Genomic DNA, 23,365 nt, shown 5'->3' on the forward strand with positions numbered 1-23,365 from the left:
TATTCCAAAAACATTAAGATATTTTCATATTCCACTTTGTGTCTGTCAAAAAATGTCAAACTGCCAAAAACAAAATCCACCAATCAAATGCACAAGAAAACAAGAAAGTTAACCGCACTTCGTAATTATGCGGGAAGCTCGGTTTAATCTCTGCTTCTCTTTAGGTGTCCATCCAACAAGTGGGAATCGAGAATCAAAGTTTATAGCTTAATTGCCAGGTATAGCCTTAGATGAATCAGCTATTTTCCATTTACATATTCAAGGAGAAGCCGGTCGAGCTCAAAATGGCGAGCAAGAAGCCGCTGCAACACAAATAAACAATATCCAAAAACAAATTATACAATTACCTAGAGTAAAAATACATGAGTGCTGAACATGCAACGTCAAGTGCCAACTGAAAAACATAAGCATGTATATATGCACTAACATGTACATTACCGTAGTTATAGGAGGTGTAGGTGTTGCTTCAAAATTGAACTCGGGAAAGCGTGAAACCTCTGTATCATTCTCAAATAGTATATATGTGGGAAGCTGTCCCATGCTTCCTGTGAGTACAAGATTTCCACGTAAATTCATTACAATTACCAACATTCACAATAAGTAATACGAGATCTAAAACTTACTGAGCTCTCTCTTTATAATTAATATATGTTACTCACCTCCAGGAGAGATTCCGAATTTTTCTGCAGCATTTGGGAAAAGTCCAAGATCAACTATTCCAAATGATAGATTTTTGTTCGAGTATCTGAACAAGGTCAACATTGAGTACTATTGGAAACTTATTAATGACAATAAACGAGCAAAGTAGATAATTTTGGAAACCAACGTACGTGATTGACAGCTCAGGAAAACACCGACTGGCACGTCTGCAACCTGATGAAAACGAAGCACGGAATTCTACCTGCCAAAGCATGGTTGTCATCCATGAAAACATGGGGGCATCAAGTTCAATAAAAGATAATAAAATTAAATTTTGTAATTGAATGTCGACTTTTGTAGCACAAAAGGAACTTAGTTTGCAAGTTTACTTCTTTAAGTTGAATTTCTCAGTATGTAACTACTTTAAGCATAAACGAGCAATACCAGTGCTTTAACCGTCTTCATAAATAATACCAATGTTCCCTTATATTGTTCAAGAATTACCACTAACTAATGAGTAAGACATGATGTTGCTTTGGTACCACTTAAATGCAGGTTATAACAACTATTCCATAAGTCCCAAGAGCATGCAATTTTAAGAAGAGATCATCCTATACGTTATTGAACATTAATATCAAAGGAAAAGAAAACTGGAACCAACCAGCCAAAATCTTGGTGTGTTCCCTTCGGTTAGCAAAGCTTCCAATTGCAATGGTGTTAGCTTACTTGAAGAACCTAGAAAATTCAATTCATAAACAGAAGAAACAGCGTTCTTATCAAAATGGCATGCTAGTCCTTTTTAAGTAAGAAAGGATTCAAAATCCATTAGTACCAAGTTTTTCGAAAGGGGGTTGTTGTGCTATAACATATATCACTGAAAAAAAAACAATGTCATCATAAATCTGCAATTTTTAAAGATCTAACAATTAGTGCATAAACCATGATACTTATAAAATTACCATAGCAAGATAAGCAACAATTATACCTGAAAATAGCACTATATACCACAAAGTCAAGTGATAGTCCATTATTAGAGTAAGGGCAATAAGAAAGATCTAAAAAAAAGAGAGAGAAAAATGGGAAATTTTAGTTGCAAATCGTATCCATTAAAATGAAACAAACAATCAAATAAATGGGCAATCTAACCTTTCCAAAAAACAAAGCATCAGCAATAAAACCCTCCCATGTTTCTTCTCTTACCATCTGTATGAAAAGCAGAGAAAAAATAAACAGTACATCACACATTCAAAGAAATTAGTTTCCTAAGTTGCTTCGATTACCTTGTACGCTGCCAGCATCAGAAAGGCCAAAATCGCTTGAATTTCCTAAATCCGAAATAAGAAAATTAGCGATCTGTTAAGGTTAGAAAAATGGGGTTTACTTGGTGAAAGGAAGATTGAGGAAGGGAGGGGAGAACGAGAAATTACCCTATGAAAGAGATGTTGAGTGATTTGAGGGGAAAGGATATTAGCAGCAGAGCTCCGAACGATGAAATAAGATAAGAAAGCTAGGAAATGGAAGAAATAATACGGCTCTCCCACCACTTGATTCAACCACTCCATTAGATTGCTTTGATTCTTCATTTTCTTTTTGCACTCTTCTTGCTTTTTAAGTAATTGGATCTGACTCGGGTTAAGAGCTTCGATTTTCTAGCATATGTTCCACCATTTTTGTTTTCGTCAAAGTTGAATGAAAAAACTGTTTTTTTCCATCGCTCTAACGTATGTGACGCTTTCTGCCAAGGAACTTCAAACCCCGATAGCAAACGACTGAAGAAGAAAACCCTTGGACTTCATGGCTTGATTTTTGAACATGGACTCAAGCCGTAATTTTAGGCTTGCAAACCAACCGATAGTTCAATAAACCGTCCAATTCGTTTATGTTCATTTATTTATTAAATAGATGAATATAAATAAAATTGTATATTTTTTAATTAATAAACGAATACTAACGAATATTTCATTTGTTCATTTATATTTGTAAACATTTGATAATATATCTATTGTGTTTATTTATATTTGTTCGTTTATATTTATTTACGTTCGTTTATTTATTTTTCAGATCAATCTTCAAACTTATTTAAAACATTATAGCCTAATAAACTTTAACGTTAAATGATTTAATATTTTAAAATCTAATTAATTTTAAAACTAAATAAAAATATTCTAATCAATTAAAGGAATATAAACTATAAAATTATTTAGAAATAAAAAATATTCTCAAATACAAACCGAATTAATTTTTTATTTGTCCATTTGTATTCGTTTACATTCGTTCATTTGTGTTTGTTCATCATTTTAATAAACGAACATAAAACAACATGAACTAACTATATTCCTTAATGAACGAACACAAACAAAAAATTTCGTTCATTTAATTGTTTATATTCATTTGCTTGATCGGTTAAAATTAAACAAACGACCATCAACATTATTTCCTTCGTGTTCAGCCGATTTATTTACGGGCTACCTAAATTGATCTTTTCTTCTCTTTTTTGCAAAGGAGGAGGCTTGAAACTACTGGGCTAAGTTGGGCTTTTAGATGAGATTTTGAATAATTTACCACTCTAATTCCTTTTATTGTTGAGTTGTTTTTTAAAAATATAATTAATTGTTATTTGAATCAAACTATATTGGTAAAATTTTAACGTGGTATTAAATAATTTTAAATGCACTAATTACTGTTGGAATTATATTTATAAAATTATGTATCTGAACTCAAATGCATTATTTTTATTAAATTTAATACATTATTTATCATTTTTAAAACTATAGTAAGAGTGGTTGGGTGAATGAACAGAAGGAAAAAAAAAAAAGAGAGGGTCGGTGATTCAGCGTTTTGGCAAAATAGGTATAGTGACAAGAAACCATCCGAGAGCAAAACGAAAAAGACCCGACACACGCGAGATGTCCAGATGAACACGTGCGTCTTCACCACAACTCACGTGACAATCCGGCACGTGCCCTCACGTTACCGCAGAACTGTATGCTAAAAGAAGCACAATAATATTAATCTCATCTGGTCGAATTGGAAACATCCGGAAAACTGAAGATACACAGAGGATACAGCCACGTGGCATTGATCACGGGCAGATCTGGCCTTTAACACGAGCCAAAGCTCTCACATGGGTAGCTGACACCACCACTCTCCCTCCCTCCCTCCCTCTATCAAATGTCTCATAACCATTTTTTTTAAACATTAAATATCATTTAAAAAAATAATTATGACTTTGATTTGAAAATTTGTTGATTTTGAATTAAATGAAAAAAAAAAGTTATCATCGATCTTTAGATTAGGTAGGTCGAATACATAAAAATGTCTTTTAAAATAATTTAAAAAAATTATTTTTAAGAAAAAAATTGGTCTGCATTATCAAAGATTCAGTTTTTGGATCAATGAGTCGATTACGCGTAGAGAATGATAAACAACCCCACAGCTCCTAAAAATCGCTTACACGTTATCGTAAATGACGAAAATAAAAAATTTGCATCGATATTTAAAGTAAAATCCATTTATTAAAATTTAATTAATTTACTTCGAATTAAGTATTTAAAGAAAATCATTTAACTTAATGAGAAATCTTGAAATTTGTAATCTTTCATTTGGAAAGTTATTTCAATTATTTCTCATTCGTAAAAGAATATTCTATTTTCGAATATATAAAAATGCAAATCGAATGTAAATTGTATATCGATATTTTGCATAAAATAAAATAAATTATTGTTTAGAGAAACATACATTGTATTATTCGACTTAAAATAAAAAATGAATTAATTAGCAAAATAAACTCAGTTTGTTTCAAGTTCATATTTCGTTAGAACGTCGTATCAAATCGCACTACTTTGACCAAGCAATGTTTTCCACGCCCATTCTGCAAATTGATGTTCTTGAAACTAATCGGATAATATTAACAGATAAAGAAATACAATGGAAACAAATGTAATTGGAAACATGTTCATTAATAAATAGAGGAATATAAAATATAATAAAAATAAGTTGAAATATAGGTAAAAATATATGTATACGCGCATCAAAAAAATCAACTACTAAGAACAAATAAAACAAATATGAAAACAATTATCATACCAATCATTCATGCGTACACCGTCTATATATATATAGATAATAATAATATAAAGCATAAATATGTAAAATTTACTAAATACATGAAAGTAAAATAAAAAATATTTTATAATAATTTCAGGGGATAGAAACCAAAAAACAGAACAACAAGGGTCCAATGAACAATAAACCCCAAACACTAAAGTACTGAAGATAATGACTAAAGTGAATGCAAAACTGAACATAAGGCTTTAAAGCATAATTACCCTATTTTAGATATTGAATAATACAGGGGACCAAAACGAATAGTACACAAAATCGTCAGTCAAAAATATAAACACTTAAACGAGTATAATAACAGCTATATGGGACTAAAATGAAACATTTACAGACATCATGACTAGAGTCAAACATTAACAAAAATATCATAACGTATAAAATGATGACTTATATACAAAAACAGAAAGATAAGAGTTCAAAACAAAATAATACAATACTTAAGGTAATGACCAAAAGGGAATATTACAGAACCATAAAGACTAGAATTGATATTACCCCATGCATGAAATTTGGAAACCCTCCCTTTAGAATGACGATGTTTGGTGTTATATATATATATATATATATACATATATGAGAACCTACGGCCAAAATAAACCCCTTCTCCATTTGTTTCAATTCTTCTTGGCCCAAAGGGGAGAGAGATAGAGAGGATTCTTGAGAGCTTCAATCGGAGTTCTTATGTTTCCAGAATTCGACGAGCTACCACTGTGTTAGTCGCTACTGTGTTAGCCGCAACTGATTGACGTCGGGGAAGAGGGAAGAAAATACAGTTCGTAGCGCCTCTTCACCCTAGTCACGGATCCGAGCTTCTTTTAGATTGGAAATGACTCAAACGCAATAGATCTACAAAGAAACGCTTCAGTTTCTTTGGCTCTGGCGACCCTTGGTATTCTCGGCGTTTAACTTACAAGATAAGTCTTTCCTCCACTTATTTTCACTCTTTTTTCCTTCTCTTTTTTTTGTTTAGTTCGAATCTGCCTCTTTATTTTTTTTCTTGTTTGTTTTTGGCTTTCTTTTTTGTTCTCCCCCCGAATGCTCCATTTTTCTTCTCTGTTTTCCTCTGCTTTTATTTGATAGCATGTGTGATTTCTTATAGCTTCTTGTCTGATGATAATTATTAAACCCCCTTGAAAGTATTGTGAGATGGTAGCATCGTTGTAGAATGAGGTTCATACTCTACGCAACGAGGTAAGTTTAATATTTTTCATATTTAACTTGATGATAAATTTACTCGTAATTTCACTTAGATTAGCCATTTCACTTAGATTAACCATTTCACTTAGATTGCTTAGTAAATTCATTCGGTTGCTGCCAATACTGCTAAACTGTTTATTCTTTAACCCTGTGAAGTTAGTATTTGTTTTTGGTTGTCTTTTGGTTGAAGTAATGCAATCCATTCAAGTTTCAATTTGCAGAAGAAGAATAGTTTACTTTCATAACGCGAAAATGACTATCGCAACGCGAAAATGAGTATCACAACGCGAATTTGACTATCGCAACGAAAGAATCGCAATGCGAAATGAAAATCACATTGCGATTGTCTCGTTGCGATAGTCAAATTCGCGTTGCGATAGTCATTTTCGCGTTGCGATAGTCATTCGTGTTGCGATTTTAAGTTTCAGATTTTATTCTTCTTCTGCAAATTGAAACTTGAATGAATTACATTACTTCAACCAAAAGACAAATACTAACTTCATAGTGTTGAAAATTTAAGTTTCAAGAATAAACTACTACTCTTTATGTTGTCATTGAACCTGCACTAAACATATATGTTGTCCTTTTAAATGTTTATATAAGTGATTACTTCTGGAATGTTATCTGATGTATTTTTTGAACAATTATAGAATAATGACTTGGGTGAATACCATGCAAGTTTGAAATATATTTGTCTTTGTTTTCACTGTTTAATATGATGTCTGTTTATTTACTGATTTATGTGTTAATTTATTTTTAGCGGCCCGCTAAGGTGGATGCTCAACGTCGGGTTTTTCTTGCAAGACGGAGTTAACGCATCAGACGTCGTGCACGTGTCATTACGTATCCGTTCACCCCAATAGTGCAAAGAATCCGTAAGAAAAAGCTCGACTCACCTGTCATCGTTCAAGAGGCCTCCCCTATCGTTCAAGAGGCCCCTATCATCCCTCAAGAGTCCCCTCCCACCGTTCAAGAGGCCACTGTCATCGTTGAAGAGGTCTCTCCCAATATTCTAGAGCCCGATTCACACGGCGTAATATATCGAATTATTGAGAAACCCCCTCACGTGCCGGACATGATGGATGACAGTTGGCTTTCGTATAAGTTACCAGCCAGCACCATTCCGGCAGATGAAGTGGAGAGGAAACAACTACCAGCAACAATTCTGGATAATACCCTTTGGGCTAAGACCGCAGTTGATTTTTATCTACATGAGCGGAGCCAAGGGTTTTACGCTGACATATACAAACTCAACGATGATATGCATTTGTTGATTGAACGGTCTTGGTGGGGTGTGTTATTAGGGGTTGAAGACAATGGTTATTTCGATGGGGGGGTAAGTCTTATATTTCTTCTTATATATCATTTTGATTAATATTTTTTAAATCTATGTAATTCACTAATATATGTCTTTTTTTGTAAAACAGCATATTGATGCATGGGTGTCACGTCTTCTAATAATAAGGAAATTGAAGAAAAATAAAAAAAATACGCGATATACAATTATGCCGACATCTTTTCACGTAGTTCACTTGAAAAATCAACATTAGATGATTTCATTATTGTAAATTAATTTACTAAACAAACGAGTTGCGAAACTAAAACATGTTGCCGGATGGGGAAGGATGTCGTTGGATATAGGAACGGATGTCGCCGGAGAGAGTGATAGATGGAGATGGAATGAGTTGCGATTTAGGGATTTAGGTTATGAGTTGCTTCTGCTGCGTAGTTATATACCCAAAACATTTGTGTTGCGAAACTAAAACCTGTTGCGAATTTGAAATTCAGTGGTTCGACAGTCAGAATCGCGTTGCGATAGTCAGAATCTCGTTGCGATAATCAAAATCGCGTTGCAATAGTCAGAATCGCATTGCGATAGTCATAATCGCATTGCGATTTACATATTCGCATTGCGAATTCGAAAAATCGCAACGCGAATTTGGAAAATCGCAATGCGAAAGTCAGAATCGCGTTGCGAATCTGGAAACTGATTTTCACTCTTTTTTTCCTTTTTTTAGTTCGAATATGCCTCTCTGTTTTTTTTCTTGTTTGTTTTTGGTTTTCTTTTTTGTTCTCTCCCCCCGAATGCTCCATTTTTCTTCTCTGTTTTCCTCTGCTTTTATTTGATAGCATGTGTGATTTCTTATAGCTTCTTGTCTGATGATAATTATTAAATCCCCTTGAAAGTATTGTGACTTTCTCTGCGTTGAAGGGACAAAAATCTCGATTTTCGAGATTTAATCCATTTTAATAGATTTCTTTTTGATTGATTGACTTGTCTGTCAATGTAGGTAAAGCGACGGTGTAAGAAACCTTAATCGATGACAAGAGCAATCAATAACGGCGACAACAGCAACAACTTAGGGTTATGATGAAACCCCAGGTGAATCGGGTCGGGTTAGTTGAACAAGGTCGGATCCTAGGCCGGTTTTGATATAATCGGTTCAGTTTCTGTTGGGCTTCGAGTTGTTATATATTGGGCTTGCAAAAATGAAAAATATGTAAATAATAATAATAATAATAATAATAATAATAATAATAATAATAATAATAATAATAATAATTAAATAAGACCTGAACAAAAACGAGTGTCTCCAACGTACATATTGGACCCATTCATGCAAATCCCAATTTTTTACAATTAAAGAAATTTAAGTGAGTGAAAAAAGATGAAGAAAGTCTGTTAAACGGAGACCTCTACGCCAAGCAATACCTTCTGTACTTTCACCATTTTCAGCACTTCTTTTAATTCAAGCTAAAGGGGAAAAGGTCTTAAAACCTAAAACAATTATTAATATTAATATTAATATTAAAATAAAATAAATAAATAAGAGAACAAATATCTCTACAGCAATAAATTAAAACCTTATCTGCTCTTCGGTATACACTTGCTTCGAGATTGGAGTCTTCAGCAGGGGATTCACTTTCTCTGGTTTCTGTCCTTCATGCTTGCCATGTGCTAATTCCAACTGCGCCCAAACAGTTTGTTGCACATTATAATTGCACAATGCAATCTCATTTCGAAAAAAATATTAAACACTCGCGAATTATTTAGAGCATTTTGTTAATAATAGATACAATATTTTCTGTGAATTAAAAATAAATTAATTATAAATAACTTGAAGAAATACTATATTTCAAGGTAATAATTAATAACTTTAAGCCTTGGCGACAAGCTTAAAAGATCGGTTACTAGAGATTTGATTTGAGCACAATTTAAAATTTTTCCCTCCTCCCTAATCATTGATAGATTAATTTGTTAATTACTTCCTTCACCCAATTATACTCGGTAAATTATCCTTAATTTGTTCCTACTAAAAGTGTACATATTTTTATTTAAATTGCCGTTATTGCCCTATGTGACTTGCGAGAAAACCGGAGTTGTAAGCAATCAAGTAATGATTGTGTGCAATACGTGGTGTATAATTGTTGTACACTTGGGTGATCATCACCACTCACTGCCATCATCAACTATCAACGACTAGTCGTGCTTTTATCATCAAACCAAAGCTAACTTGCGGGGCCCGGTGACCCTAGTTTTGTTATTTCTTAGTCATATCCCCATCTTAAAAACAAAATACTAAAAGTTAACCAAGTCACCTTCGGAATTATTGTTATAGTATGAAGATTTAAGTTCGAGCATAATAGATATTAAGGTGTAAATATTTAATATCAAATTATTAAGAGTAGTATTTGAATATATATTGTGTTATATTTATCTCAGATTAATAAAAAAATTAATTTTAAATTAATTAAATAATAAATAATTATTATAAATTACATTTCCTTTTGCATATTAATCAATAATAATTATTAGTTATTTTATTTTACGTGTTTGAATATTTATATCATGTTAATATAATTTTTTATCTTGTTTTAATTATTTTATATTATTTTGTGTCATATTTTAAATGATTTATTGTTGTGATTCAGTTCAGGGAATTTTTCATATCATGTATTGACTTATGACTATATTTTCATTTATCTGTATGTATCGCAATTCAATTTCTTATTTTATATAATTTTCGTTCTTAAAAATTGAAATGTTACATATGTCTTGCATTGATATAATTAATATTCTATTTATAATTATATTTTCATATCACAATATGTATTGACACGCATTCTAAGAAATTAAAATAAATGAGCGCATAAATGCACGATGGTTGAAATTTGGGATTGATTTATGACCTTACCCAAAACCCAAAAAATAGAAAAGGTCACTAAAGTAACTTCATACTGATTTTCCTTTAGCCCAATTAAAGCTTATTTATATATTTAAATTTCAAAGTTTCATGATTTTTAATTTTGTTGGTATTAATTATTAAAAAAATAAAATTTAACGTCATCAAAATGCACCATTTTAGCTGTCTGCCTGCCCCCTTCAAACCCAAATAAACCCTCTCTCTCCAAAACCACAACTCCCACGCTTCTCTCTCCCTTTCTCTTTTCTCTCTACGCTCTACACTTCCTTCCCAAATAAAGCAAACTTTAAAAAAAGAAACAGTTATGGACGCGCCAGAATTCTTTCAAGCAAGCAGCTGTTCTTCTCAATTAGCGCCTGAAAAACCAGCGTCCATCGCTGACCATTTCATCGTGGAAGACTTGCTCCATTTTTCCAACGAGGATGCTGTCATAACTGAACAAACGTTCGATTCCTCAGCTGCTGGCCATTCCACGGATTCTTACACCGTTACCGTCGTCGACAGCTGCAATTCGTCATCGTTTTCCGGTTGCGAACTCATTTTAGTTGGCGGTATTGCTTGCCGTGGTTTTACTGATGGTCACTCCTCGGCTCACTTTATGTGCCGGTAATTTCATCCCCCTCCCCGTGTACATGCAATAAATTAATTTGGAACTATATTTCTTCGTGATTTTGGTTCGAATTTTAAAGATACGGTTGCAAGTAAATAATTTACGTATTTTCTACTTTTTGATAATTTTCCTTACACCCAAACAAAGATAAAAAGGCATGTGCATGGCAAGCGCAAATTGGTTAAAGGTGCGTGAATAGCTTTACGGAAAAAAACTGCATGTGAAGACGAAATACTTGTGTTAATAAGGAGTAATTTTTTATTCTTTCATGTACAGTGCGACAATTTAACTGAGCTTGAGTGGCTGTCAAATTTCGTTGAGGAATCGTTTTCAAGTGATAACCAACAAAAGCAGCAGCTATTATCAGGAATGAACATTCGACCCGACGACGCATTACAGACCCTAGGATTCCATACCGTTGTGCCCACCCAAATTAATGACACCATTGATAACGGCGAAAACAACCACGGTAACAATACCGACAACCCAATTTTCAATCGGGATATGTCGGTTCCCGCCAAGGCCAGAAGCAAACGCTCTCGGGCAGCGCCATGCAATTGGGCCTCCCGTCTCATTCTTCTCGGCTCATCACCTTCATATTCCGAGCCTGACATCGTCGTCCCGTTGCAAATGCCTCCGTCAAACCAACCCGGCAAAAAGCCCGTCAAAACGACGTCGTCGAAGAAGAAAGATGGTGGTGTGGCCATTTCGGATGAGCGGAAGTGCCTGCACTGCGCTACGGATAAGACGCCGCAGTGGAGGACTGGTCCCATGGGTCCCAAAACACTATGCAATGCGTGTGGGGTGAGATACAAATCGGGGCGACTTGTGCCAGACTACCGACCCGCTTCGAGCCCGACGTTTGTTCTCACTAAACATTCAAATTCTCACCGTAAGGTGCTTGAGCTTAGGCGGCAGAAGGAAATGTTAAGGTCTCAACAGCAACATCAATAACAATTCATGCAGCACCATCATCAGAACATGGTTTTTGATGTATCCAACGGTGATGATTACTTGATCCACCAACACGTTGGCTCTGATTTCAGGCAGCTCATTCTAGAGTAGACAACTTCAATTAAATTTGAGTCCTTGAATTTTCCCCCCAGAACTAATTTAGTCACTGAAATCTAGTTGTTTTATTTTTTTTGATAATTTCGTAGACTAATCGTCTCTTGAGTTGGACTTTTTCCGGCCTAATTTGGCAAACTCTATAAACCCAATTTTCTTACTTGAGGCTATTGAATTTAATCCTTTTCTTTTTCAATTTTTATTCTTCTTTTGACTTCCACCATTAGTGTGACCTTTAAGCTCCAGTATATATACATAATATAATATATGTTCCAAGATGCATATAAATATATATTACCTAGATGTCCTTATGTACCCCAATATTAATCAATTGCTAACCATTAGATTGGAACTACTACAATTAATTTTAAAAGTTCGAATCTTGAACCTTCAAAGTGGTCCCAATGGTTAAGAAATTTTGTTCTCCCTTGATCTGGATTTGAGCTGCATAGTCTAAGTTTTTAAAAGTTCGAATCTTATATATAACTAATATTGAAATTTCTAAGCTTACTTAACTTTATGCATGAATACATCAATACCTCCCCAAGCTAGTGGAAATGTGATTTGATATCACTCAAAACAATTTTAATAAAGAAAATGTTCGATTTTTTCATTCTTCTTATCAAGCGCAACAATAGGAAGAAAATTTTAATTTTTTTCTTTATAGCTTTCCAACCTTTAATCTTCCTATTGTTAATTAATTAATTAATTTAGTTTGCATGAATTGGTACACCTCACATGGAGTTTTTGTTTTTCTGAATTGACTGAAGACACACGAAACGTAGTCTTCGGGGTTCATCCCCACCTGCAGATTATTGTAAAAGCGTACATTTTTCAAGGGCTCTATTTGTATAGGATTAAAAATCCTAGTTACAAGGGGATAAGGTCAATGCTTAGCCAAAATTTTGAATGTTTAGAAGGTTAATGTGCAAGCAAGCGATACACGGACTATTATGGGAACAAGAGAATCAGGCGGCAGATACATCTGATTATTTTAAGTGAATATTACTATACCCAATTATCAACATGAATTTCAGTGAAATGAAACGCTGATGATGAAGTAGTTTTTAAGTTTCACATATATACAGAGAATCCTTACCCCATTACATAGGGGAATAAGGGTCAACTAATATATACAGAGAATGTTTATGAAATCAATGCCGATACCATAACTGTTAGCCTCGTTTTCTGCGAATACCATTTCCCCTTCTTCCCTTTGTTTTGCACAACAACTTCAAGAATGAACTTCCATGATTATGAAAGAAAAAAAGGAAAAGTTTTTGTCGAAACATATATGGAAATTCAGGTTTTGATGAATATAATATATAGGAATTAGGTTTTCAAGATGTGGTTGATTTTCAAAATAGAACTTATTCCATGACAAAAAAGCATAAATATAGTAAACCATGCAGCATGTGATGCGAATAAGGATTGGGATCCAGCAGAGAGATTTTAAAAAGAAAAGAAAATATATGAAACCTGATCAGTCATGAGCTACAATATTCGTTACCGATGCTACTGTCTATGCACGATCCTAGGTAATGCTAATCCCATAGGCCTGCCAAATCAGTTTTTAATTAATCGTATAAATACAATATTCTCAACACATTAACCATTTCCTCATTTCCTTTGTCTTGTTTGATAAAATCAACGAAATAACAGAGGTTATTCTTGTAGTAGGTCAGTTGTTAATATGTATATATGTTTTCGCAGACGTATTTATATAATCAATTAATTTTGTGTGAAAACTGAAAAAGGAAGCAAAGTTTGCGTTGTCACATGCCTTCTCCTACTCTCTAGTCTCTTCCCTCCGCATGCAGTTAATATTTTTTTTTTTGAAATCCCTCGGTACTCAAGAAATGTAATATTTATTTTACTTTGGAGAAAAAATTATGATTTTAGAACGTTATGTCTCAATATGAGCAGAGTTTGGTTAGCTTGGATTATTATTTCTAATTAAAGCTCTCTCTACTCTACTTTGATATGATCAGGAAACTTGAATGCTCCTGTACGAGAGAAGGATACCAAATTCATTGTTATTAGAAATATTGAGATATGGGAATAAATAATAGTGTTGTTATGAAAACATGGGCATCCATGCAGAGTGGTAATATTTCCATTTCGAATAGTAAAGACTGTCTGCTTTTGGCGACCAGTTTTGCTGTCAATGTCTTTGCATTTGGACAACCTGCAAGTTTCACTTTCAGCTCTCTTTTCTTTGGCATAAAGTGGCACTAACATGGGAAGTTGGAAGCTATCATTTAAACCAACTTCTTAACATGCTCTTGTTACTAAATATTATCATACTTATTACGGAAACATTTTCTTTTCATAGACTATATCTTTTCTGGGGAATTTTTGGAAGTCAATCTCCTTATTAGGTTTTTTTCCCCAGATAATGCATAAACCTAATGTTTATGTTTTTTACTTTGATTGAGTAGCAGGGTATTGAACATGATCAGTACAAGCGCAATGAAGTAAAGAAAAATGTAACTTCATATAACTTAAAAAAGAACATGGACTGATGGATTCTTTGATCTAGATAAAACAGGATAAGCAGACAGGGAGGGTTCGATCATGCAAATTGCAAACATTATCCTGTCTATAACCATTTCTTCCTTGTGTTTGAAAATGCATGGAAGCACATGCTTCTTTTCTTCCCCCAAACTAAAAAAGGAAATATACAAATGGAAGCAAGTTGTTTGAGGGGGATGGAGAGGGAGAGGGAGAGGGAGAGGCCCCATAAACACTGCCAAATGTTGTGTTAATGGCGGAGACTTGGCAAGGCAAGACATGGGGACAACACCCCATCTCTTCGCTTTCTACTTTCTCACCTGCACACCATAGGAAATATAATATAGCAATCATAGGTTTCTTTAAGATAATACATTAAATATGATTACGACGCAAGAAAACGGCACTGATACACGGATTGTCAAGTATATTTGGAGGCAACTAGCAAGTTTTTACTGGTAGTAGGATGAGAATAGAGAAAGAAATTAAGCATCAATTCATTACTTTCATTTTCCATTACATCCACCATGACTTAAAAGCAATTCTATAATTTAAAAGTCACGAGAGAAATGAGGTACCTGCAAAAAACAATTCTATAATTTAAAGAAACCTAATTCAATCAACTGCCAAAACTGAAATCTAAAGAATTTCCAAAGTTGTGCAACTGTGAATAGACCTGTTGCAGTATAAACTTATATCCAGCATCCAAGACTCGAAAATTAACTTTGACTAATATTGAACAGGAAATACTTATGAAATATAATAAATCTCCAAATGGACATCATCATAAGATGGAAAGAGACGACTCTGATCCATCATGTGGTACTTCCAGTTTTGCTATGTTATCGAGGCACACTGAGACCTAGTTCTGTACAAAATTATAAAAACAAGTAGCATTAGCAAGCAATATAGGAAAGAAAGTAAAAGAAGAGGTTTCTTTGAGTCAATTGTGAATAAAACTACATTATTATGTAAACATCAATAGGGTCCAGAAACAATCCCGTATATACTAAAACTATTTCAAGGTATGGTGGCACTTGAGAGTTAAAGCAGCTGCTACCAAATAGCATGATGAGCAATTACACTTACGACGCATAAAACAATAGATAAGAGATAACTTGTCACAGGAGCAACCAAAACTGGCAATAAGACTTGATAAATACAGATAACTAGAGTGCAAGAAATGAAAGCAGTTAGAACGATTTGTATGACCCTACATTTCCTATAAAGGAATGTTTCACATTGATTTCCTGCAACTAAAATTTTAAAGATTAAATTCTTCTCCTTAACAAAACAGGGTTTCTTGATAAGTTTATACTGTCCAAGTAATGGTCTGACAAATACAAAACTCTATCTCACAATTATAAGTACATTTAATTATTTATTTCAACAGGAGAAAAGTAAAGTTTTGCATTGACAGCTCCATTTAAATTTAGTATCAAATGACAATGAGGACAGAAAAGGGCCTAAGTTGTAAAACATTCTTCATTGACAGACAAGAATCACACAAGGTTATAGATCATGTTGAAAAGAAAAACAAGCACAAAACGAAACAAAATTGACACCTATTCACTTATACGTATATGTTATCTGTATCATATAGGGAGTCTATTAGATTACAGTATATGCAGAAAGTAAATGGTCAACATAACTAGAGTCTATATTCCCAATCATATTAGAGTATAAAACAATCTTTAACTTCGATTGATAAAGCAAGAACTAAAAAAAAAGGAAAGAAAGTAAGTGTATAGTGTAAAAAGCTATAAATCATACACAATCCACTCATACGATGTGAACACCCCGACTCAAGGTGTGTCTTTGTTTGTATCTACCCCTGTTCCAATACACTCAACTTATGAAATCACCATACATGCACATCTCACTCACTTGATAGAATAATTTAGTCTTCCCTAAGTTGTCTAGCTCTTTTTATTGGACAACCCCCTCCCCCCTTTTTTACTAATCTCTATTAGATTAACTTCATTCCAATATACAGTTGAAACCAAGCACAGCAGACTTTGTCTGCCCTATTTGTTTAATTGTTATCTAACTGAACACAAGAACAATAGAGACCTTAATGTCTTCACTTTCACTTGGTTCAGACTATAAAAAAACAGTTAAGAAAGGGAAAACTTATACATTAAGATAAGAACTACAAAAGAGATGCAGCAAAAAAAAAGAACGGACAAATGGTCTCAAAATTGCTAGCTTTCAGTGACACTTAATGGGACACGAACATCATGATCACGAGATTAGACAACCTAAACAAACAACACTGCTTTACGAATTAACTTTAGAGTTTAAAAAGTTGCTTAGGGAAACAAAATTACAAACATTTTTGGAGATAATCAAACTCCTGGGTTTGCACTGCAAAGCATACCCTGAGACAATGACCTAGAGCTCCTCGAATCGATTCCCAGACACGACGTTAACCGAGCTGAAGACACAGCTGAGTGGAGAGGTAACAGAGATTGAAGACAACCCAATTGAGAAACAGACCTGAAAAAATTAAAGCTTGAAAATTTAGAAGCAAAGCTAGGTAATTTAAAGGAAACACAGAGGATAAATTAAAGGGTTGAAATTAATAAATTTGGAGAAATGAAGGAGCCTATACTTAAAGATGAGATTCTTAAAGGGCTTACCTTGAGAATGTGGTAGAGGAGCGAGCAGGAAGTAGAGGAGAAGGAGGTTTGGGTTTAAGGGTTGGTCTGTTAATGGTGGATTTGACGATAGAGAAGGTTGGTTTTGAGAGAGATCTGAAGCGAGTCGCCATTTTTTGAAGAACGATAAAGCAGCAGTGAAAGGGTTAGGACTTGGGAGGAAGTTGAGGGCTTTTGTCGGGTTTTAGCAGTATAGGTTTCGTCGAAGGAAATTACCAAAAGGTGATTGCAAAGGACATTAATTACTAAAACTCACTCTCCCTCTAAGTTATTACCGAACCTAATTATAATTCAATAACCTATTTAATAAATTTTGGCATTTTGTTAAAAAACTCGACGAGAATTATCATTTGATAGATAAAAATATTTTTATCGAAACAAAATGCAAAAACTGCTTAGTTGAATCACCAACTTTATAAGAACAATTTTTTTAAATTTTTAAATAATAATAAATAACATTATTTCCTTTTGAATTCCCATTAAATAAAACTAAATCATACCTAATAAACTTATTGTAGGAAAAGCAGCCCCATCAATGGTTAGGGTACATAATAATCATATAAGAAATGAGCAAACTGGTGTTCTAACAACAATTCCAATTGGTATTTCCAACTCCTACCAATGAATGGTTAGATATCCTCATCTACCAACTGCTTTGATTTGTTGTATTGCTTGTTCCACAATTCATTAAAGGATAGTCCTCCGCCGAAAAATACTAGTCGTGAAGCAGTTAGACTCGTGACAGAGGAATGTGGATGGGCAGCAATACAGGGATTTATTTCTTCATGAACATCAGAGTAAGTTCAACTTTCCTGTCACTGAATCAACTGCCACTTTCGATCCTGCACAATCACAAAAAAGGATGTATGACAAAAAAGTGAAAGTGAATTGCAACATACATAGGTGTGGAAGCTGCATTTTTTATCATTTCTCATGCCATTTTAATCTACTATGCAATGGACTCATCATGGAATATAGTGAAGTATCTATCAAGGAAAAGAAAATACGACATCAATTTTAGAAGAAAATATAAAAGAAACAAACCAGGTCCAATGGCAAGAACTGTCTTTGACCCTGCTGAAACCTGTTCAATAAAGCTGTTATGAGACCTTGGCCCCAAATTTTTCTTCCAAATAATAAGCACTATGAAATTACTACTCAAATATCGAATTCAAGAAATTAAACAATCATACACAATGATGCTGTAGAAAAAACTGAAAAACCGCTTAGAGTCCTTACACTAATAGAACCTCAAACAACTAAAAGTTGCCATTACATCAGGATAACGAGTCTATTGGTTCAGATATGCCTTTAGACTTATAAGTTGCCATTACATTCAGGTAAACTAATTGTGAGATTACACGAATTGATTCAGAAAAATACCTGTGTTCTTCCAGCGTCAGCAACAACAAAAGTGGGAAGGCCAATATTCTCAGCTGCTTCCCTTAGCTTATTCCTGACAAGAAAATGAAAGTACACTTACACAACTATTGACCTAAGTTGATATAGACGGTGAGAACCCCCCCCCCCCCAACAACCAAATTCCTAACAAAATCACCCGCTTACATTTCTTGTTGATTCCTGCATGTGACAACAATTTTGGGTTGCCCGCAATCCTCCCATTGCCTTAGAAGGGATCGATCACTGCAATATTTTTACATGATTGACTGTTGATCAAATAATTCCACTTGCACAAGTAACTATCACGGATAAGAGGATCTTCCAATAAAGCAAGGTCACAAAGTGAATATCAAATTAAGAAACTGACTTGTTATCAAGAGAAACGTACCTATGCATCAATTCTGCATACATGCCAGTGGCAGCATCTGTATATTTGGGCAGGAAAGATTCAGTCAAACAATTGAAGGTTAGGCTATATGGAATCGTGACAGTGGGAGGGGAGTGGGTGTGTGTGGCTGAGGAGATAATGTTAGTAAAGCCAAAAAGTCATAGATTTTAAAATCGAAAGCAAAATTTCAGATTTTAAGAGTAACAAAGGAATCTTACGGGCGCATTGAGATGCAATCTTCCCTGATTTCATCTTAAGGTCTTGTCTAACCACTAAAACCTGCCATAAGCAGTTCAAGACTCAAAAGTTTAGAGTTCATGAATACCATTAGTCATTACTTTTGGGTAATGCCTAATTTACTAATCATGAAGACAAATTTAAGTCAACAAATTCAGGAAAGCGCATGGAATTATACAATCAAGTTAAGCATTCGGAGGAAGAGAAGAAAAATTAGCTTCTAGGAATGAGTACACCAAACAAGTAAACCAACAAAGCAATTCCCTTTACACTAAAAGGAATTCAGTCATCAAAGCAGCCTAAATACACTAAAATTCCAGAGCATTTGTTATCAGTGAAAATTATTAATAAAATTCTAAGAAGTGACAATACAAAAGGAAGGGGAAAAACATACCAATTTAAGTTCTTGGTCAGCATTTGAGGAAACAAGGTCATGTTCTTGAAGCTTTCCAGGTAGGAAATTCTTCTTCTTGGAAAGGGTTTTAGTGGGTTTAGACAAATCCCAAAATAACCCAAGTATGAAACCGATAACAAGGCCCGGAATAAAGTTTTCGGGTTTGAAACTCACTCCTAATATTTCATTTTTCCGCTTCTGCAGCTTCTGATATCGCACAAGTACTATCGATTAGTACAAATAAAATATAAAGAGCTAAAAACAAATAAGAAGAAGCGAGAAGTACCTTGTTTGAAGGTTGAGAAGAGTTTGGAGTGGAAGCCCACATGATCTTTCACAACACAGACTGAATTGGGTTTTAACAGTTATGAGGGAAAACGGGAGTTTTAGAAGAATGCCAAGAGATAAAATGACGTCGTCGCGGTGGCCTTCGAATACACCGCTACTCTTTTACTTTCTAACATGATAACCTACGTCTTTCCTAACATAATCGCCACAAATTAGAGGGTCAGGTTGGCAATACTTTTAAAAAGTAATTTTAAAAGTATTGTAAAAAAATATTTTTTAAAGTGTTATTTAAAGTATAATTTAAAATTTTTAAAATTTTTAGGATTGTTGTTAAAAATAAGTTTGAAAAGATAAAATATTTATCATAACTATTAGGTTATAAATTAAAATATAAAATTTTAATTATATTTACACTTATTAATACTTAGACCTCGTAAATTTGGCTTGAACTCGATTATCTGAATTGATTTACCTGAACTGAGACCCAAACAAGATGACCTAAATTTGACTCGAAACTCAAAAAACTGAATCGAGTCAAAACCGACCTGAATTTTAACCAAACTAAAACTAACTCAAATTTAATTTATCTAAACCTGATTTGAATCAAACATTGACCCGATTTTAACTTGATAATTAAATTAAAATGTATAAAATAGTAAAATAACTTATTAAATTCCTTTTCAATTTATTTAAATCAAATTATGAATATTAATGAGTTAATTGCATCATATGTCCTCAATCTATCACCCTCATTTCAAATTAGTCCCTAAGCATTTAAATATTTCAATTTCATCCTTAAACCATGACTATTATTCTAAATTAGTCCTCAAACTTTCATTTTCATCCACAACCTATGATTTTCATCCTAAATTGGTCCCAATTTTTTTTTTTTGAATATTTTAATTTTATCCTAAATTATACGTATATACTAATTACATCTCTTATTAATAAAATCATTAAACAAGTTAAACTACTATATGTTTGAAAAAAATAGATTAAACTATGGTTTAAATAGATTATTATATTTTACTTTGAACTACTAAAATAACTTTCCAGACTAACTACAAGGAATTTCATCTTTTGCATACAAAAAAATATAGTTATTTAAATTTAATATAAATATAACTTATTTAATACTACACAAATAACTTATTTTTATAATATTAATCTATCCATTTTTTATAATTTAAAATTAAAACATTATCAATGATATAATAATATAATATCATTTATAGATATATTTAGAATAATATTTATTCAAACATAATATTTATAATTAAACATCAAGTATCTAATTTAAAATTTTAATAGATAATAAAATTTATAATTAAGAATTTTGTTTTTTAATCAAATAGATAGTACCATAAACTTTTCAGTCTGGATCAATAAAAAATATCACAAACTCTAACATATCTTATAGGTCGAGTTTGAATTAAACTATAATTAGTAAATGATAAATTGAATTTGAATGAAAGTGAACACAAATGATAAGATTTAAAAGAATTTTTTTTTTACAAAAATATATCAATAATTCTATATATATACTTGATTTGACTTATATCCAACTTAAACCAAAATGACCTGAAGATCTAAAGTTGACTCAAATAAAAAATAACAGATCGAATATTGATCTGACATGAAAATCAACCGATCTGAAATCAACTGATCCGATATTGACCCGACCTGATACCCGAATTACTATAAACCCAAATAAAATTAAAACCCGAAATAATTGAAATAAATTATTTTTTAAAGATGTTCATATTAAATTATTAAAATAAAATGTAAATACATAATTGAGTGGAGCCCGTGCATTAATAAGGTTAAAATTATAATTTGCTCCCAAACGCAAATTTGAAAATGAAAAGATACAAATCTTAGCTTTTGCGGTTGGTTTGAAACCACTGTTTCCACCGTAATTTTTTTTCTTCATTTTTACCCGTTTGACATTGATTTTGTGGTCAAAATAGATTTTTCAACTAAAAGTGCGTCTAAAAAGCTACGCCAAACAGGGCCTTAATGTAAAAATAAATATCTAAGTTATACTCAAAATAAACTTATAGTGTATATTTTCTTTTGTAAAACATGTGTATCTAATGTGTTGAATTAAGATTTTGATATAACAATAATTTGTAAAATTGATTTTGGACTTAATTGAATTGATTAGAACTTTATTGAAAAAAACTCAAAGTCTAAATTTACTTGAAAAATATGTTTTAAATGTTTTTCAACTTAGTGAACCTTTTCAAAAAAAATACTCAATTATTTTCGCGTTTTAAAGTTAAGTTTCCAAGCTTTTCTGGCTCAAAGGATTGATCCCTTACAAAAAAGAATCGATCCCTTTGACTAATGAATAGATCCCCTTGAAAAAAGGATCGATCTCTTGGATTCTAGTAGGTTTGGGATCGATCCCTTTACAAAAATGATCGATCCCTTTGACCAATGGATCGATCTCCTTGAAAAATGATTGATCCCATAGATTCCAATAGGTTTGGGATCGATCCCTTTACAAAAAGATCTATCCCTCGAGTAAAATGATTGATCCCTTCACCAAAAGGATCGTTCACTTTCACAAAAGGATCAATCCCTTGTGCATTAAATATTGTTTTTGGTTGTAAGAAACAATTATAATGATCCCCAAAGGCTCCAAACAACTACAATTAATGAAGAATGTATAAATTGAAGGTCAAAGCTTTCCAAGGTTAATAAGAAACATATTGAACCAATCTACCAACATCAAAGTTTTTGTGTGTGCTTAATTTATTAAATTCCTTGTTGTAAACACACTTTTGAGTTTCATTGTTTATTTTTCTCAAGTGTGATTTGGGTGAGAGCTTAATTAGTGCAAACACAATTGTCTTGTGAGATTTTCTCTTTGTTTCCTTTATTTGTAATTCCTTTTTTGGAAAGAGTGTAAATAAGGTTTTGGGGTATAAAACTATTGAGTTAATCGATCTATGAATATGACCAAGAGGGGGGTGAATTGGCAAATAAAAATTCCGGTGGAAGTTTGTGCAGAAAATTGAAAGTAATTGCGCAGCAATTTAGAGTGGTTCAACTTTCTCAACCAAAGTCTACGTCCACTACCTTAGCTATCCACACTAAGGATTTTCCGCAAATTCACTTATTTGTCTTTCTTTTGAGGACAAAGAGTAACCTTACAAATCCCTCAAGAATTATACCCCAAATTCTTGAGAATACTCTCTCCCAAAGAGAACAATACAAATTTTGCAAACTTACAAGAAAATCCTCACAAGGCAAGATGTTTACACAATTCTAGAACAAAGAAAGAACACTCAAGAATAATACAATTGAGCACAATAAGTGTTCTTGAAAGCAAAAATGAATATTGAATGAAATAGGCTTGAAAATGCTCAAACTTGAGGTTTGATGCTTTCTCTTTGATTCTCTCTTGATTCTTGTTGATACTTGTTTCTTGTTTTTGATCAATGGCTTCTAAGCTTGTTTAAATACACCTTCAAATGATTCTGAACGTTGGGGATGATTAGTGGAGTCAATAGAGCCGTTTTAGTGTGAAATCAATTAATAAAACAGCTTGGAGTGTGGGGGGGAATCGGTACCCCCTCATGGGGAATCGGTTCCCTAAGTGTAAAATTCAAATATTTTGACCGTTAAACAGGG

At 33.1% G+C, this 23,365-nt stretch overlaps 3 protein-coding genes, 1 long non-coding RNA gene and 1 pseudogene across 9 annotated transcripts in view; 2 read left to right on the top strand and 3 right to left on the bottom strand.

Annotated features, from left to right (window-relative positions):
* On the bottom strand, positions 1-19,894 carry LOC120206377 (thioredoxin-related transmembrane protein 2-like). Of its 4 annotated transcripts, none has more exons than XM_039206048.1 (11): positions 19,882-19,894; positions 2,067-2,236; positions 1,920-1,964; positions 1,786-1,842; positions 1,625-1,694; positions 1,472-1,513; positions 1,301-1,374; positions 831-901; positions 660-745; positions 439-545; positions 1-302 (listed from the first exon to the last, which is right to left on the bottom strand). In XM_039206048.1, the coding sequence occupies exons 2-11, from the start codon at positions 2,220-2,222 to the stop codon at positions 240-242; spliced, it is 771 nt and encodes a 256-aa protein (XP_039061979.1). In that variant the 5' UTR covers positions 2,223-2,236; positions 19,882-19,894; the 3' UTR covers positions 1-239. The 4 variants fall into 4 exon arrangements, with proteins under 4 accessions (XP_039061979.1, XP_039061978.1, XP_039061977.1 ...); XM_039206047.1 differs by having other exon boundaries at positions 2,067-2,239; XM_039206046.1 differs by lacking the exon at positions 19,882-19,894 and having other exon boundaries at positions 2,067-2,343.
* Positions 10,468-11,905, top strand: LOC120206376 (annotated as a pseudogene).
* LOC120206380 (protein NONRESPONDING TO OXYLIPINS 2, mitochondrial-like) lies at positions 14,913-17,145 on the bottom strand. 3 transcript variants are annotated; one of them, XM_039206054.1, is made up of 3 exons: positions 16,998-17,145; positions 16,736-16,854; positions 14,913-15,223 (listed from the first exon to the last, which is right to left on the bottom strand). In XM_039206054.1, exons 1-3 carry the CDS (start codon positions 17,126-17,128, stop codon positions 15,198-15,200), a joined length of 276 nt encoding a protein of 91 aa, XP_039061985.1. In that variant the 5' UTR covers positions 17,129-17,145; the 3' UTR covers positions 14,913-15,197. The 3 variants fall into 3 exon arrangements, with proteins under 3 accessions (XP_039061985.1, XP_039061984.1, XP_039061983.1); XM_039206053.1 differs by having other exon boundaries at positions 14,913-15,217; positions 16,690-16,854; XM_039206052.1 differs by having other exon boundaries at positions 16,672-16,854.
* Positions 17,423-19,852, bottom strand: LOC120206379 (peptidyl-tRNA hydrolase 2, mitochondrial-like). Its single transcript, XM_039206050.1, has 8 exons — positions 19,722-19,852; positions 19,436-19,642; positions 19,023-19,083; positions 18,805-18,841; positions 18,582-18,659; positions 18,399-18,471; positions 18,060-18,099; positions 17,423-17,857 (listed from the first exon to the last, which is right to left on the bottom strand). Exons 1-8 carry the CDS (start codon positions 19,761-19,763, stop codon positions 17,808-17,810), a joined length of 588 nt encoding a protein of 195 aa, XP_039061981.1. The 5' UTR covers positions 19,764-19,852; the 3' UTR covers positions 17,423-17,807.
* The window catches only part of LOC120206381, a 22,230-nt gene continuing 18,581 nt past the window's right edge, over positions 19,717-23,365 (top strand). Inside the window, exon 1 of the long non-coding RNA XR_005524107.1 lies at positions 19,717-19,799. This is a non-coding gene — a long non-coding RNA (uncharacterized LOC120206381). The remainder of the gene's footprint in view (positions 19,800-23,365) is intronic.

The sequence above is a fragment of the Hibiscus syriacus genome, unplaced genomic scaffold (genome assembly GCF_006381635.1).
Source record: "Hibiscus syriacus cultivar Baekdansim isolate YM2019G1 unplaced genomic scaffold, ASM638163v2 tig00013738_pilon, whole genome shotgun sequence".
Lineage (NCBI taxonomy): Eukaryota > Viridiplantae > Streptophyta > Magnoliopsida > Malvales > Malvaceae > Hibiscus > Hibiscus syriacus.

Coding starts and splice junctions, on each gene's coding strand:
- LOC120206377 (XM_039206048.1), bottom strand. CDS start 2,222: ATGAAGAATCAAAGCAATCTAATGGAGTGGTTGAATCAAGTGGTGGGA. Junction 1,965..2,066: donor CTCAACATCTCTTTCATAGG/GTAATTTCTCGT, acceptor TTTCGGATTTAG/GAAATTCAAGCGATTTTGGC. Junction 902..1,300: donor ACACACCAAGATTTTGGCTG/GTTGGTTCCAGT, acceptor ATGCTTTGGCAG/GTAGAATTCCGTGCTTCGTT.
- LOC120206380 (XM_039206053.1), bottom strand. CDS start 17,128: ATGGCGACTCGCTTCAGATCTCTCTCAAAACCAACCTTCTCTATCGTC. Junction 16,855..16,997: donor TCCTCTACCACATTCTCAAG/GTAAGCCCTTTA, acceptor TAATTTTTTCAG/GTCTGTTTCTCAATTGGGTT.
- LOC120206379 (XM_039206050.1), bottom strand. CDS start 19,763: ATGTGGGCTTCCACTCCAAACTCTTCTCAACCTTCAAACAAG. Junction 19,084..19,435: donor CTGACCAAGAACTTAAATTG/GTATGTTTTTCC, acceptor TGCTTATGGCAG/GTTTTAGTGGTTAGACAAGA. Junction 18,100..18,398: donor CTGACGCTGGAAGAACACAG/GTATTTTTCTGA, acceptor TTTATTGAACAG/GTTTCAGCAGGGTCAAAGAC.